The sequence below is a fragment of the Elephas maximus genome, chromosome 1 (assembly GCF_024166365.1).
Source record: "Elephas maximus indicus isolate mEleMax1 chromosome 1, mEleMax1 primary haplotype, whole genome shotgun sequence".
NCBI lineage: Eukaryota > Metazoa > Chordata > Mammalia > Proboscidea > Elephantidae > Elephas > Elephas maximus.
The window spans coordinates 172,833,603-172,851,254 of record NC_064819.1 but is presented as its reverse complement, the minus strand read 5'-3'; the positions used below and the strand labels follow the sequence as shown (position 1 = coordinate 172,851,254).

At 43.0% G+C, this 17,652-nt stretch overlaps 1 protein-coding gene across 2 annotated transcripts in view; it reads left to right on the top strand.

Annotated features, from left to right (window-relative positions):
- The window catches only part of BEND3 (BEN domain containing 3), an 88,379-nt gene that overhangs the window by 59,671 nt on the left and 11,056 nt on the right, over positions 1–17,652 (top strand). For both annotated transcript variants that reach the window (XM_049895980.1, XM_049895899.1), the window contains exons 2-3: positions 9,918–9,965; positions 10,397–10,599. In XM_049895980.1, the coding sequence (XP_049751937.1) occupies positions 9,929–9,965; positions 10,397–10,599 (240 nt within the window). In that variant the 5' untranslated portion in view covers positions 9,918–9,928. The remainder of the gene's footprint in view (positions 1–9,917; positions 9,966–10,396; positions 10,600–17,652) is intronic.

Sequence of the window (17,652 nt, the reverse complement as noted above, 5' to 3'; positions counted from 1 at the left end):
GCCCGCGCTCCCGGGTACCCTTTCCCCTGACTGGAAACCCATTCATGTGCCGCTCCTTATTGCCATTCAGCCCTTCTCTGTCTTATTTCCCCTTTAGTGATCTCCTAACAGAGAAACTACTCATGTCTAAATCCTTGTCTCAACTCTTCTTTTGGGGGAACTCAAACTAAAATGAGTAATGATATAGAAATCCCCAAGATACATTAAGTAAAAAAAAAGCAAGGAACAGGGTTCTCAAACCTTTTAGTCTTAGACCCCCTTATACTTTTAATTATTGCGGACCTGAAGAGCTTTTGTTTATGTGAGTTACATTGATCAATATTTACTGTGCTAGATATTAAAATGGAAAAAATTAAAAATATCTATTAATTCATTTAAAAACAGTAACAACAAACCCATTACAAGTTAATATCAACATTTCTTTATAAAAACTAACTATTTTCAAAATAATTAGTGGAAAGAATGGTATTATTTACATTTTAAAAAATTTCTTTGGCTTAACAGAAGACAGCCGAATTTCCATATCTGCTGTGTTAAGTCTGTTATGAAATCATATATAGTTTCTGGAGAACTCTCCTGCACACCTTTGAGAGAATGAGGGTAAAAAGAGCAATTTCATCTCAGTCTTATTGTAAAAATAGCTTTGATCTTGTAGATCCCTGAAAGGGTCTCAGGTATACTGGTAAACTAGCTCTCTCTCAAAAAAGAAAAAAGGCTCTGTTTTTAGCATGTGTAAATACTCCCATCATAGCCAAAATTTCAAACTACTAATTAGACTCCCCCACCCCCCACCTCCAGGAACATGTTAGGCATTTCTCCAGCTGAAAAAAACTGAAGAAAAAATTCAAGCCTCGAGTTGCAATATTGAAGGATTATACAGGGAAGCATCAAAAGAAGATGGAAGGAATACACAGAGTCACTGTACCAAAAAGAATGGATCAATGTTCAGCCATTTCAGGAGGCAGCATATGATCAGGAACCAGTGGTACCGAAGGAAGGCATCCAAGCTGCACTGAAGGCATTGATGAAAAATAAGCCTTCAGGAATTGACAGAATACCAATTGAGATCTTTCAACAAATGGATGCAGCACTGGAGGTACTTTTATATGCCAAAAAATTTGGAAGACAGCTACCTGGCAAGCCGACTGGCAGAGATTCATATTTGTGCCCACTCCAAAGAAAGGTGACCCAACAGAGTGCAAGTATTATCAAACAATGTTATTAACATCACACACAAGTAAAATTTTGCTGAAGATCATTTGAAAGTGGTTGCAGCAATACATCAACAGGGAACTGCCAGAAGTTCAAGGCAGATTCAAAAGAGGACGTGGAACAAGGGGTATTGCTGATGTTAGATGGATCCTGGCTGAAAGCAGAGAATACCAGAAAGATGTTTACCTGTGTTTTATTGACTATGCAAAGGCATTTGACAATGTGGATCATAACAAATTATGGATAACATTGCCAAGAATGGAAATTCCAGAACACTTGATTGTGCTCATGAGGAACCTGTACATAGACCAAGAGGCGGTCATATGAACAGAGCAAGGGGATACTGTGTAGTTTAAAGTGAGGAAGGGTGTGTGTCAGGGTTGTACCCTTTTACTATACTTATTCAATCTGTGTGCTGACCAAATAATCTGAGAAACTGGACTATATGAAGGAAAACAGGTCATCAGGTTTGGAGGAAGACTCATTAAACAACCTGCGAAATGCTGAAAGTGAAGAGGACTTGAAGCACTTACTGATGAACATCAAAGACTATAGCCTTCACTATGGATTATACCTCAACATAAAAAAAAACAAAACCTAACAGGGAACGCAACAGAGAACCCCTGGGGGAGCGGGAGAGTAGTGGGATGCAGACCCCAAATTCTCGTAAAAAGACCAGAGTTGATGGTCTGACTGAGACTGGAAGGACCCCGGTGGTCATGGGCCCCAGACCTTCTGTTGGCCCAGGACAGGAACCATTCCCAGGGCCAACTCTTCAGTCAGGGATTGGACTGGACAATGGGCTGGAGAGGGATGCTGGTGAGGAGTGAGCTTCTTGGATCAGATGGACATTTGAGGCTGTGTTGGCATCTCCTGCCTGGAGGGGAGATGAGAGGGTAGACGGGGTTAGAAGCTGGCGAAATGGACACGGAAAGAGAGAGTGGAGGGAGGAAGCGGGCTGTCTCATTAGGAGAAGAGCAATTGGGAGTGTGTAGCAAGGTGTATGTAAGTTTTTGTGTGAGAGACTGACTTGATTTGTAAACTTTCACTTAAAGCACAATAAGAATTAAAAAAAGGGGGGAAAGCAAAAATCTGCACAGCTGGAGCAATAAGTAGCATCATGATAAATGGAGAAAATATTGAAATTGTCAAGGATTTCGTCTTATTTGGCTCCACAGTCAACACCCATGGAAGCAGCAGTCAAGAAATCGAATGATGTATTGATGGCATTGGTCAAATCTGCTGCAGAAGACCTCTTGAAAGTGTTAAAAAGCAAAGATATCACTTTAAGGACTAAAAAAAAAAAATACTAAACCCATTGCCTTCCAGTCGATTCCGACTCATAGTGACCCTACAAGACAGAGTAGAACTGCACCGTAGAGTTCCCAAGGAGTGCCTGGTGGATTCGAACTGCTGACCTTTTGGTTAGCAGTCGTAGCACTTAACCGCTATGCCACCAAGGTTTCCTCTAAGGACCGAGGTGTACCTGATCCAAGCCATGGTGTTTTTAATCACCTTATGTGCATGTGAGGGGAAACCCTGGTGACATAGTGGTTAAGTGCTACAGCTGCTGACCTTTAAACGTCATTAGGTGGAATCCACCAAGTGCTCCTTGGAAACCCTATGGGGCTGTTCTACTCTGCCCTGTATGGTCACTATGAGTCAGAAGTGACTTGACAGGAGTGGGTTTGGTTTTTTGGTATATGCATGTGAAAGCTGGACAGTGAATAAGGAAGGCTGAAGAAGAATTGATGCCTTCGAATTAGGTGTTGGTGAAGAATATTGAATATACCGTGGACTGCCAGAAGAACAAGCAAATCTGTCTTGGGAGAAGCACTGCCAGATTGCTCATTAGAAACAAGGATATTGAGACGTTGTCTCACGTACTTCGAATATGTTATCAGAAGGGACCAGTCCCTAAGTTGTCGAGTGGAAACCCCAAGTTCTGCTCGTCGTGACTTGTTTCAGCCAATAAACAAGGGGCCGAGGTGGGAGAGAAGAAAGGCGCCTTTATTTCCTTGCACAAGGAAAGGAGCAGTCAGGGCTGCTGCCTCCAAAACTGCTTGCATGCAGCTTGGGGAGGTGGGCTTTTACAGAGAGCAGACAAGGAAATGCAAATTCATTGTAAATATTTCAGGATTGACCTTCATGCAGGTGCTCAGAGCTTGTGGATGACTATACGTTTTCTCTAGACAAGGTTTGATTCTCTGAGATGGAGAAAGAGGTCGATTTTCCTTCATTACCATGTTAAGTCTCTTCCCAGAGTTGGGGTCTTATATGTATTTAGTTAAGGTGGTGTAGAAAACCTGCTAAAATCAGTTGAGACCCTCTGTGCCTGCTCTGTGGTTATTGTGTCAAGGACAATTTGAGAAGAATGTGCAGCTTATTCTGCTCAGTGTAGGAGGATAAACCAGAGTAGGTGTCTCTTAGAAGGGCTGGGCCCTGAGGCCTTTTGCCTCACCTGAAGAAGGACATCATGCTTGAAAGGAGAGGGTCAGCAAAGAAGAGGAAGACCCTCAGTGAGATGGGTTGACACAGTGGCTGCAACAGTGAGCCAGTTGGGAAGAGATACACACAATTGATGCAAGCTAGTATAAGCAGCCCCAGAACACAACTTTTTGAGGAGTATAAGCAGCTCCAGCACACTATTTTTTGAGGTCTGCGCTTTAAGAACGATTGATATAGACTGTTTCTGGAAGAACGCACAAGAAAACAACATGGTTGCCTCCAAGAGTGTAACTGGAGGACTGTGGACTTTATACATTTTGAACCTTGTTCCATGTGGATGCATTTCCTGGTATCAAAACAAAGCAAAGCACCTTAAGCATCTTTCCTTCTTGTTCATTTCAACCCTAAAATATAAGTTGACCTATAATTTGCAAGTCTGTCCAGCTTTTCCACTTATTTGTGATACCTCTTAGAATTGCTTCTTCCTGAGCCCCACTAGGCGGTCCTCACTCCTCAGTTCCTTTTCTTTCCTCACAGAATTCCTTCCCTCCTCAGCATCCCTTCCTGCCCCAGCCAGGTGCACACTCATATTCAGGGTTCAGATTCATCAGTATTTCAGCATGAGGCACAGAGGTAGCCCCAAGCCCTGCAAGTTATTGCATTTACATAGCCAATTTAAGCAACTTATCCTTTGTAATTTGATATTTGAGTGGCCAAAGCATCTTGTTATTTCTGAGCATTTGGGATTTCCCTCCCATTTGTCCTTTTTGTAAACTGAAGGCTTTTCTGATGACTTTCTAATCTTCTTCCACCCATGTGCCATGCGTGGAAAACTGAACATTGTCCTTCACTCTCTAAGCAGGATAGAGCCTAGGAGACATTTTAATTAAAAAAAAAAAATTTATCCTCCTACAAGTTCTGCAGCATTGAAAACCTTTTTTTGTACCAATGACTGTCACTTTGCCTGAGGCTCCCTAGACTATTTGGTGGTAAAAAAAAAAAAAAAAAGCATTTTCGGTTATTAAATTAGCTATTGGAGACTGGTCCTGTTTGAGAGTCACCTTCTGATAGGTAGTCAGTGTCTTGAAATTGGTTGCATTTTAACTAAAGACAGCAGCAAGCTGATACACTGATCTTGGTTATACAAATCTTTGTTTAAATCTTCCCCTGGCTTGGTAAGGAGTTTCTGAGGGACATGCAACAGCCACCTCCTAGGGAGAAAGCTGATTTTCAAGGACAACGTGGATGCATAGTTAGAATGTCCCCTGGTTCAGGATTTGTGGTAAGAGGAATTGCAAGGTTTTGAAAAGTAGAGAATGTTAAAATGAGAAATTATGTGAAGTCCAACAGGCAAAGGAAAGTGTAATCCTGGAAGCCTTTGAAAAGGAGGCTGATAGGAGCTGCAGTAATTCCTACAGAACCTATAGTTGTGTAAATGAAAAGAATTTCTGTGGCATGCTCAACATCTGGAGCGGTGTCCACCCATGATGAAATGTAGTGTGGCGCTATTGACTCTCATCCAGGTAGATGACCAGGAAATGGGGGTGGCAACATGGTACCCACCACCTTCCCCACAAGCGTGGTGTCCTTGATGTGCAGTGGCCAGGTCTGCTCAGGATTGTGGGAGAGTGGCCCGCATGCCCCTCTAGTAGAAACTTCTCAGTACTGTGGGGCAGGGTCTGTTTATAAGCATGGAGCACACGGGTTTTCCAGGGGTCAAAGGAGACTTGGGCTCTCCGGCTACTGTCTGGGGACCCCTTTGCCCATCCAAGGAACCATCACAGCTTTCTGTTACTTCCTCTCCTGGCTGATGGGAGGTATAGACAGACTGGGTTTGAATCCTGGTTCTGCCATTTAATAGCTGTGGGACACTGGGTAAGTTATGGGCCCTCAGTTTCCTTATTGGTAAAATTGGGATTAGAATACCACAGGGTTAGATGGAGGCACCAGTAAAGTGCCCAGCCCAGTCGGTGTCTGTTCCTAGGCTGCAGATGTTACTGAGGACCCTCTCCTTACTCCCCACCACAGCAGACAGATGCAGTGGGTTTTCCAGGCCTTGCACATGGGAAATTCTCAAGCTTCTCAGTGAGAAGGGTTCATTTGCTGGCTGGAAGAAAGAGTTCCACCGTACTGTGATCTGGTTTTCCAGTTGCTGTTGAGCCGATTCCCCACTCATGGCGACCCCATGTGTGTCAGAGTGTAACGGTGCTCCGTAGGGTTTTCAGTGGCTGATTTTTGGAAGTAGATCACCAGGTCTTTCTTCTGAGGCATCTCTGGTAGACTCGAACTGCCAACCTTTTGGTTTAAGTAGCTGAGCCTGTTAACCGTTTGCTTTACCCAGGGACTCTGTGATCTGGGTTACTGCTGTGGCAGTTTTGCACCTGTCATTAATCTGTAAATGAACATAAAAACGCACTCCGGGTGTCTTGAATGCCTGGGAACCTAGCAGCGCCTCCCCCCACCCGCCCGCCCCGGCTTTCTCTCTCTGGCTTTCCTCCCACCCACAGGTGGCTCAGGTGTATGCTCTTCTCTCATCATCTTCTGACATGTGAATTGCTGGGGGTTCAGAATTCAGGTGCTAAATTGCCGGCTGTCGAGTCACATGGTGGCTTTTCAGAAAATACGATTCCTGCTCACCAAGTCACATTCCTGGCAGAGACTGCACCTAGCAGCCTTGTTGACTCACAGCCCTGCTGTCAGGTCAGCCCCACTTGGCCTCAGGGCGCCTTCCCACACCAGGCTACCTATTGTGTGATGTGTCCGCCAGGGAAATATGGTTGGGAGAGAGTATTATTAGATAAATATGCCGTCCTTGCTCAGCACTTGTGGTTTACTCTGCTGTGCCTTTTTATCAATTCCTGGTTTCTTCCCTCCTAATATTCTCTCATCCTTTGAATGCTCTGGAGCCCTGGTGACTCAGTGGTTAGGCGCTCAGCTGCTAACTGAAAGGTCAGCAGTGTGAACCTACCCAGTGGCTCCGTGGAAGAAAGATGTGGCAGTCTGTTTCCATAAAGTGTACAGCTTTGGAAATCCTAGGGACAGCTTTATTCTGTCCTCTGGGTTGCTATGAGTCAGAATCAACTCGATGGCAACAGGTTTGGTGTTTTGGTTTTTGAATGCTAAGTCTTAGCCTGAGTCTTTGTGGTTTTTCTTTCACCATGATCCCTTTCTCCCCAAAAGCAAACCATCCCTTTCTCCTTGCTTTCCTGCCTTTTCTGCGCAGAATGTAGTTTTCGTATCCAATAACCCTCCATGCGTCCTTCCCATCTATTTGCTGATTCTCACCTCTGCCCTTGGCGTGCGGCTATACGACAGTGTGGCAGGGTTTCACAGGGCAGTTGGCAAGCGCAGACTTTCGGATGAAGCCAACAGTATGTTTGCTTTTGAGGCCCTAGGCTGTCCTGGGATACAGGAGGCTTGAATTTCTGCCTGACATTGGCCTGCCTTCCTGTCTGAAAAAAGCACTAAAGCCCACCCGCCTGCATGCACCTCCACCCAGAGACACCCAGGTCAGGTGCCAGTTGTCACATGCAAGGTTCATCCCCTGGAAATACAATGGGAGGAGTTGCAAAATTCACCTCTGGCAAAATAGTTCTTGGACCTTTGAAGTTGACTTTTATTTATTTTCTTGTAGTGCCACCTTGAGTGTTATGTTTTTCAGGTAAGAGATAGTTTGATGAGTAGAAGTTATTTTCAGTTGATTTTAGTTTCAAATCTTAAGTTTTCTTATTCACTTCTCTGATAATTGGTAATAAATCAAACCTGTTGCTGTCAAGTCAATTCCAACTCATAGCGACCCTATAGGACAGAACAGAATTGCCTCATAGGGTTTCCAGGGAGCGACTGGTGACCTTTTGGTTACCAGCCAAGCTCTCAACCATTGTGCCACAAGGGCTGTAAAATTAGTAATACAGGAATGAAAAGAATTGTGCCTATCTCAGGATTATTTGTGATGCACTGAGAATAGTGTTTCACGTCATAAGCACTTTCTAAGTGTTGCTTAGAAGTTTTGATTCTGTTATTATTGTGTGCATAGATCATCTACACACTCTCTGGCTTGACTATATGTTGAAAATGTACCGCTCCATGGCTACTTGGTGAATAGTTTACCCAACATTGTAGGTGGCTTCTCCCTGCCCTCACAGGAATTTTCCAAGAGGTACTCCTTAGTGCTGCTCTCCTCTGATCCGTAATGAAACAGGAAGCTCAGTTTTTCAGCCAACTTAATCAGTTATGGGAACCAGAAAGCCCCAGGGTCAATGGTGAAGGCTGTCATGTGCTTCGTCCCTGGGTATCCATGGGTGATTGGTTTCAGGACCCCTGCAGATACCAAAATCTGTGGATGCTTAAGTCCCTTAAATAAAATGGCGTAGTATTTGCATACAACCTATGCATATCCTCCTATATACTTTAAATCATCTGTAGATTATTTCTAATACCTAATTCGACTCGACAGCAGTGGGTTTAATACAATGTAAATACTATGTAAATAGTTGTTATTCAGTACTGTGTTGTTTAGGGAATAATGATAAGACTTGAGGTGAACAGTGCTCAGGCAACAAGTGCTGGAGAAATACTGAGAACCTGTGAAATGGCGGGCGGCTACAGCAGGGTATGCCTCCACATCACATCATTCTTGTGGATTCAGCATAGTGCTTGGCGTGGCAAATTCCAGTTTTGCTTTTTGGAACTTCCCCCACCCCCCTGAATATTTTTGATCTGGGGTTGGTTGAATCCACAGAGGTGGAACCCACTAATACAGAGGGCTGACTGTATATTCTTTTCTAGATGGTCCTACCTCATTTATGTCTTACACAGTATGTATGTATGCACTTCTGTGTGACTTGGGGGAATCTCAAAGAGTTAATGGTATGTTTCATCATGGTGTCATTCTGGCTGGAGCAGTGGGAGTTGACCCACCTCCGTACTGGCCCCTGCAGCCCATAACAGAGCACTACCACCCCCTTCATGCCTCGTTTTTCTCATCAGTAAAAATAACCCTGGGTGGTACAAATAGTTAATGTGCTCACAGCTAACCAAAGGTTGGTGGTTTGAGTCCTCCCAGAGGTACCTCAGAAGAAAAGCTTGGTGATCTGCTTATGAAAATCAGCCATTGAAAACTCTATGGAGCACAGTTCTGTGCTGACACATATGGGGTTGCCATGAGTTGGAAACGACTTGACAGAAACTGGTTGGTTGGTTGGACCAGATTGTGTGGAGCTCTAAGTGTCCAATACTTTAAAACCCACAGTGCCATTTTTTCCTCATTGCTTCAGGGGCAACAAATGAAGGAAGGGCTAGACCAGCGCTGTCCAATAAAAATGTAATGCAAGCCACATATATGATTTTAAATATTCTAGTCATCATTAGTCATCATATTAAAAAAGAAACAGGTAAAATTAATTTTAATAGTGTATTTTATTTAGCCCAGTATATCCAAAACGTTGTCATTTCAACATGTAATCAATATGAAAATGATGAATGAGATAGTTTATGTTTTCTCTGGTTATGCTTAGCCTTTGAAACCTAATGTGTATTTTACACTTACAGTACGTCTCCATTGAGACTAGCTGCATTTCAAGTACTAAATAGTCGAGTGGATAATAGCTACTGTCCTGGGCAGTGGAAGTCTCTTAGGATCACCTGGAGTCCTAAGACCACAACTTGAGTCTGTTGGTATCCATAGTCTCCATCCTTAATCAGCCTTTTTGTTTAGTGGCTGGAATTTGTAAAGCTGAGACTAACAAGAGATTATTCAAACTGGGGTCTTCTGTGTGCATCTCTGATGGTAAATATATAGGGAACAAAACATTTGCCATTTCAGCATTCTTCACATGTACAGTTCACTGACATTAATTATCATGTTTTTCAACCATCACCATTATCCATTTCCAAACTTTTCCCTCACCCTTGACAGAAGCTAGGTATCCAAACTGGGGTCCTTTGTAAGACTTGATTTTTCTCATACAATGTTCCCCTGGTTCTGTGAGTGACTCTCAGTCGATGCTTTAAGCCATGTTCTCCCCACATAAAGTCTTGGAGAAGGGCTCCCAGCAGGCATACCCAAGGCTTGGCTCCTAAGCACAGACAAGAGTATAAGGACTTGTATTCTCAGCATCACAGAGGTGAATCTGCTTAACCTTCTGTTGCCCAGAGCCGGAGTGGGAAGGGAAAGGGAATTTCTCTGTGGGTAGAGAAAATTAAGAAGTAAATCAAACAGGAATAGATCACGACTTTGTCTTTGTCTTTTCATTTAGTGGAATAGAAGATGAACTCAACTGAATTCAGTGAAGATGTAGAAGAAGGTAAAGAAACAAGCCTGTTTTTAAAAAGGTGTCAATATTTATAATTGAGTAATGCATTCATGTGGTTCAAAAATACAAAAAGGTATAAAAGGAAAAGTTCCCATCCTCCTCCACCCGCACCCTGTAATAAACATTTTGCGTATCTTTCTAGGGTTGCTTTTAAAAAGCATGATTTAAAAGATAAGATTTGTTTCTCTCCCTCCAACCTCCTTCCCCCCAAAAAAGACGTTAAGGACAGTTTTGGACAAAATATTCTTGGAACGTGATTTTACTGTATAGCACTAGTGTGGCAACACAGAAATTGCCGTATTGGAAAGTGCACTTCTGTCAAAGGGCAGGACGTAAACAGCCTATTGTTCAGGGATACTGCCAACTTCTGAGCACCTGGTAGCTGTGGTTTCCCTCTGAGCCCTATGTCTTCTCTGCCACAGTTCTAAAGAATAATGCTGTGAAAGTGGAGACAGAGACAGAAAATGCTGCCTTGGACTGCTCAGTGAACACCAGGTCTTCTGAGAAGCACCCACTGGACAGTGTGTTCACTGCCCTCCAGGACTCGAGCAAGCGGAAGCAGCCGGGCAGCGATGGCCAGCCAGACTCTGTCCGCAGCGTGAAAAGGAGGCGGCTGATACCCGAGGTGAGGCCCCAGCCCCTCTTACTGTTTGCTTGGGCTCTAACCCCCTCTGATTAGATGCCAAATCTCTCCCTACTCTTGGGCATCTGGGCAGCTGCTAAACCTTGGGCATGAGGAGGGTTTCGTTTAAGCTGTTCTTTCTCTGGCTTAAGTTTCTAGAAGGTATCTTTAGCTACAATTAATGTCTGTGTCTCGATTCCTTTTAGGGTAGAGGTAGTCTTCACAATGCAACTGCTTTTGAGCTTCTTGTTTTGCTTTGCTCCACTAGGAAAGCAGAAACTTGTTGACAGCAGGGACTGTTAATGTAAGCGTATCACTTTACCCAGTAGACTGATTCCTGGAAATTTGGGTTAGCAGTTTTTTTCCTAAATCAAGTCTATCAGAAGAGCTTGTTCCTTAAAGAAACTCTTTAGTAAATCTTTTCATTGAAGTAAGGAATTCTTTTATATCATACCAATTACCTCCTAAGTTATCTGTGTTATAAATTAGCCTTTTTTTTTTTTTGGCATAAGAAAATCCAAATGAAATTTTTTTTCATAGTACGGACAGTGGAAGTATACAAAGAAAGTAAGTGCCTTTCTTAAGGCTTACACTGGCTTCTGGTCATTTCGTTCTGATTGCTTTGTTTCTTAGTTACCTACTGGTTGTATTGAGCTTAGGTAAATGCTGAGACAGGTAGGAAATATAAGACGTGATGGTCACCTCCAGTAGCCTCCAGTCTACTTGGAGACAAGACATGTACACAAAAACCATTAAGACTGAGGAGAGAGAGGTAGCTTTGAGAAGTAAGGAGGGGATCCAGCTTGTGGTGCCTCTTCAGTGTAGCCTCTCCAAGGACCAGCAGGTTCTGTCTTTAAATCTTAGAAGGACATTTTCTCAAAGTTTCTAACCTACCTGTGCCCATGTGCTTGCGTGCACCCATGCATGCACGCACATATACTCTTTGGAAGACCCAGATGAGCAGTTCAACTTTTGCATGTCTGTCCAAGCGAGCCCAGTTTTTCAAGGTTCATCCATCATTAGCCAGGGCACTGAGGGTATCAGCCTAGGACTGTTGGTTGTTCTTGGTTTGTTTAATTCCCCTCTCTTGACTGTTTGGGCAGGTCCGAATAAAATGCAAATTTATGGAATTTACGGAATTAGTTAGGCTTCAATAAGTAAAAACTATCTTTTTCTTTAATTAACAAAATGATGTGATAGATTTTTCACCAGGATTTAACTATACATGTTTGCATTAACGTTATAACGAGGACCTGCATTCTATATCATGGAGCATTGAGCAATACATTCATTTATTTTCAAATAGGTTTATTGTCATATAATTCACATACTGTGTAATTCAACAGTCTAAATTGTACAATTCAATGATTTTTAATATGTTCACAGAATTGTACAACCATTACCACAATTTTAGAACATTTTTATCACCCCGTAAAGAAACCCCATACCCATTAGCAGTCACTCCCCATTTTTCCCCAATCCCCCAGCCCCTGGCAACCACTAATCTGCTTTCTGTCTCTGTAGGTTTGCCTGTGATGGACAGTGCATATAAATGGATTCATATAATATGTCGTCTTTTGTGACTGGCTTCTTTGGGGGTTCATTCGTGCTATAGCATGAATCAGTACTTTGTTCTTTTTTATGCCTGAATAGTATTCCATTGTCTGAATATACCACATTTTGTTTATCCATTCATCAGTTGAAGGGCATTTGGGTTGTTTCACTTTTTGGCTAGTATGCATAATTCTTGAATAATAGTTTTTAAAAAATCTATAATGCCCAGGAAAAATAAGAAGTTGGATTCTCCCCCTCCCCAGCCTTTTTTTTAAATGAAAACCTCTTGCTGCCAAGTTGATTCCAACTCATAGCCACCCTATAGGACAGAGTAGAACTGCCCCATAGGGTTTCTAAGGAGCGGGTGGCTGATGCGAACGGTTAGTGGCCGAGCTCTTAACCACCATGCCACCAGGGCTCCCCCTTTTTTTAATAACTATAAGCGTTTTCTATAAAGGGATAATTAGGAATATCCTGCCCTTGACTCTGGCTGCCACCTATTTCATACCTTGTAACTGGGAAAAGTTTCCTTTCCAGGACAGTAAGTGATGACTATAGGATAAAACTCATAGATTCCCATCTACTGCAGATACCTGCAGTGGCAAATGAAGCTACAAAATGGTTAGTAGAATAGTCTGTTTGAAAAACATTTTTATTTTTACTTTTTCTTATGTTCATTTTAAATTGTAATTTATGTTTCCCTAGCAATTGATATTTAGGTGTTTTCGGTTTTATATTATTACTGATAATTCCACAAAGATCATTCATATATATAAACTTCATGCCCTTCTATGAGTGTTCCCATCGCTTAGATTCACAGAGGTTATTCTGAAAGTATTGAAATGTTTGGGAAGCAGTATGTTACCTTCCTAAAGGAACACCTAAAAACATTTTCACCTTCTGGATCACTTTACATTTCTGCTTATGATCAATGTTGCAAACTCCTTTAAGTCTGCAGGTCAAGCCAGAGTTCAGGAAATGGGAGCCAAAGTAGAGTATCAGTTTGCTTTTGCTGTATAACAAACCACCCCAAAACTTTGCTACTTAAAACAGCCACCTTTTTATTTGTTTATAATGTTGTGGGTCAGCTGTGTGGTTCTTCTGGCCTGGCCTGATATGCGGGGCTGGATGGTCTGGAATGACCTCACTCACATATCTGGGCCCTTACCTGGGATGGGTGGGATGACTTGAGCTTCTCTTTATGGACGTCCTCATCCTCTAGGAGGCTACTCAGGCTTTTCACGTGATGACAGAAGAGTTCTGAGGAGCAAGAGAGGGCAAGCTTCAGAGCACAAGTCCTTTTCAAACTGTTGCTTGCATCTCTTTTGCTAAAGTCCCACTTGTCAAAGCAGATCACATGGCCAAACTGAGACTCAGGTGAACAAGTAGACTCCATCTCTTGATGATAGGAGCGACAAAGGCATATTGCAAAGAGGCATTTATACAAGGATGGGAGGAATTATTGTGGCCATTTTGGTAAACAACTCATTGCAGTTAGGAAAAACAAGCTCTGACAACAAGAAGGAGCTGTGTGTATAGGCTGAGGTGTGACCTTTGTGGAGAAATTGAGGTAGCCTTATTGACTCATTTCACTTTCATTCAATAAGCTTTGTTGTCATAGGATCATAAAGAACGGAACACCTTTAGGTTCTTTTGATTTATATTTTAGTTGAATTTTTTAGTACATAAAGTACGTCAGCATAGATCTGGCATCGGGCTAGACCTTCATCAAGGTTTCTGGTGGAGAGATTTCTTGGAGTATCACACAAATGGTGTGAAGGTTCTGGATCTTCTTGATTTGCTGAGGTGGCAAGCTCTGTCAGGAGCTTCAGACATCATCCAGGAATTCCAGCACATGTGGAAAAAAGGGGACCAGAAAATACATTTGAACATTTCTAGTGTGCTTGTCCAATCTACATATTCTAAAGTAGTCTCAAGATATATTTTTCAATGAATTAGATAAAGAAGGTAGTTCCAACTCATTAGATTTTGGAGTGGAAAAGACATGTGAAGTCCTGGATTTGACTTTGGGTGTTTTTTTTTTATTAGCTTTATTCATTTTCCTTACTGTATGTAAAGTGAGGTTGATATCCCTACCCTCCTTTCAGTTCTTTAAAAGGAATGTATATAAGTATAAACTTTTTGAAATTCTTGAGCCACTTGTTGAAAGGTATCATGTGAATTCAAGGCAGCCTTTCCTTTTAAAAGTTTATGTAAGTTGATGTGTCAGTAAGTCAATAGTCTCAGAGCCTCAGGGACTTCAGAACAATCCATCAGTTTTATGAAATTACAGTATATGTTTTTTCAAAATGGTACTAGTTCTAAATTCAGGGTGAATAGTCTTCTATCCTCCTCCCTCTGATTTTTCCCTGATCCTTCTTACGTATGCGGGGCAAGGGTGGGATGGAGAGTACATGCTGCTTTCTTAAGCACTCTCATCACAGAGTGAGACTGGGAGAAGCGGGAGGCTGAAACCAGTGATAATCGGAAAAGTAGAAAAGAAATACATTAGAAGTTATTGAGTGCCTACTCAATAAATAACTCCATCCCAAATGTTATTTCATTTAATCCATATAACAAGCCAATGATGAAGATTCAGATAAACAGTTCTGCCAGAGAGATGAACCACGTGAAGCATATGAGTTAAAGTGCCAGAATGCTGTGGTGTGATGGATCACTTTTGTATGGCCTTTCTTGCCATGGTCTTCTAACTCCCACCAAGTGCTTATGGCCCACCAAGGGGGCTGGATAACTTGTTGATAGTGAAAATAAGCTGCATGGTACCCTTATAAACTAAAAAACCATGCAAATAAGGTATATAGAACCCTAACAAGAGGATTGGTCAGTTTTGTCATCCTGATAGGCTTAAAATGAGCCATTCCAGAAGTGGAAAAGGGGGACCTCACTACCACCAAGAAGAAGAGATGGGAGTGGAGCATGTCCTTTGGACTCGGGGTTCCTGTGCTGAGAACCCCCTAGACCCAGGAGACAGAGAGAGAGCCGTAACACCAGAGACGGTGCAAGACGATGAGAAGCAGCAGCAGAGGAATGGCAGCAGAGCCAGGATACTAGTATAAGACAACGAAGTGGGCTTCCTGGCCCACGGTGGTTATAGTGGGTGTGCCAACTGACAGAGTGAGAGAGATGAGAGCCTTTGAGCAAGAGGCTTCTGTGGAGTGGGGTACCTCCAAGCATTTGGCAGAGCTAGGCTTGCCAGCCCACAGAGCGAGAGAGCTAAGTGCCTTTGGGCAGGAGGCTTCCAGTGGAGTAGGTGCCCCTGGGCACTTATTGGTAGAGCAAAAGAGCTTTGTGGAGCCGTAGTGGTTTTAGTGGTGCAATGTTTAAGAGCAATGGCTGCTAACCAAAAGGTAGGCAGTTTGAATCCACCAGCTGCTCCTTGGAAATCCTATGGGGCAGTTCTGCTGTGTTCTATAGGATTGCTATGAGCCGGAAGCAACTGAGGAGTAATGGGTTTGTTGCTTTTTTGTTTTTATTTTTGGTAAATAGCTTTGTAACAGTTGCCCAAACAAGGCAGAGGCCAGGCCAAGGGGCCGAGAGGCTGAGGGCCAGAGAGAGCCTGCCTACAGGTGCGACTGAGAAAAGGCTGTCTGATGGAAGAACTGTATCCTGAGTCGTAACCTATTACTTCCTTAATAAGCCCTATAACTGGGAGTATGGCCTGTTCTGTGTGGCCTTTGCAAGGAACTGTCCAATGGAGCAGAGAAGTAGAGTGCCGTGGGAAGGATGGCTGGTATAAGAATTGGTAAAAAAGAATGGAGAAAGGAGATATGTCTGACCTCAGCCTCATAGGAATCAGCCTTGGGCTATTGATCTTAATTCTCCTTCCCCCTTGTGAAGTTAGACAAGGAGGTCCATCGCTACTGTGGCACCTTTTTTTACAGATGCCATCAGAACAGATTGGCCCTGGGGTGAGCTATCAGGAGTGATTAAGCAGTCTGTAGCCCCCTACTCCCCATCCAGGGATGTGAGGCCACCCTTTTCTGATTCTTCCTGGAGAGTATGGTCAGTACCAAATGATCAGAGACTCTGGAGTTAGATGAGGGGGATAGTTCACCATAGGCCTTAGACCCCTTACCTGGTCTCCCAGAATCTCAGGTTCCTCCACTGTGATGTGGGACAATACTGCCCAGCCCATGTACAGAGCTACACACATTGAGCGGTACACGTTAGCTTTCAGAAATGTTTGTTTACTACTCTTACCTCCAGCTCCCACCCTGGGACCAGTATTCGGCTGCCGTTCTCCACGCACCTTTGTCAGAACAAAACCAAGGTGAGACAGCCCAGAGGGGGCCATCTGACTCCCTCAAGGATGCCCTAGTCCTCATTGCCCCTGATTCTAAGCACCATCTAAATCAGAACACATACCACCTTCCATTTCTCCCCTCACCTCCTTCCTCCCCACCCACCCCGAGGAAAGGGGGAGGATGTAAAGGGGGGAGGATTTGAGTGGTAGTTTTGATGCTAAAAGTGCAAAGGGGCCACTCTTTTCTCCACATTCAAACTTATATCAGTGCTGACAGCATGTTTTATAAGTGACATTTAGTACAATGCTTAGAAGAAAAATAAAACCTCTCTCAAAAAAACCAAACAAAGGACCGTATAAAGACTTATTTGGCACATCCACTAGAGAGGGCTTCATAGCCAAATACAGCAGATGTGGGAGGTGAGTAGCCAGCATTTTTATTGGTGATCATCTTTTTGTCCAGTGAAGGGGGGTGTGATATTCAAGAGCTGTATGCCAGGCAGAAGTTAGCTTTGTTCTCCTAGATTTTTTGTTTGTTTTAATGTTAAAGTGTTATTGTGGTTTTTTGCTTTTTCAATTGGAGAACTGAAATGCACCTCATTCATTCAGTGTGAATGTGTTGAATACTTCCTAAGTGTCAGCTGCTGTGGTAAGATCTGGAGATTCATCACAAGCTTCACAACAACCGTAGCAGTTAAGTACTACGACCATTCCTATCTTAGCTTGGCTCAGAGATTAGCACTACCAGGTGTGCACACTTCAATGCCATGGTGGTGATTCTTAGGCTCATGGGGTATTTGTAAAATGCCATGAAGAACCTTTGAGGACTTCTTGCCTTGATATGTTGCCATTTCTTCTGGTCTTCCTCTTCTCCTTTGAGATTCTTATTTCTTAGGAATTCTAGCACATTGTTCATGACACAAAGGGTAAAAGCCATGAGAACAAAGGCTGTCTGGCTTGTTACCTGGGTGCCCAGAACCTTCCAGGTGTTGGGCACTCAATAATATATACTGACTCTAGAGATAACTCTTATTAACTATGCAAAGACATTCGACTGTGTGGATCATAACAAATTATGGATAACATTGCGAAGAATGGGAATTCCAGAACACTTAATTGTGCTCATGAGGAACCTTTACATAGATTAAGAGGTAGTTGTTCAGACAGAACAAGGGGATACTGATTGGTTTAAAGTCAGGAAAGGTGTGCGTCAGGGTTGTATTCTTTCACCATACCTA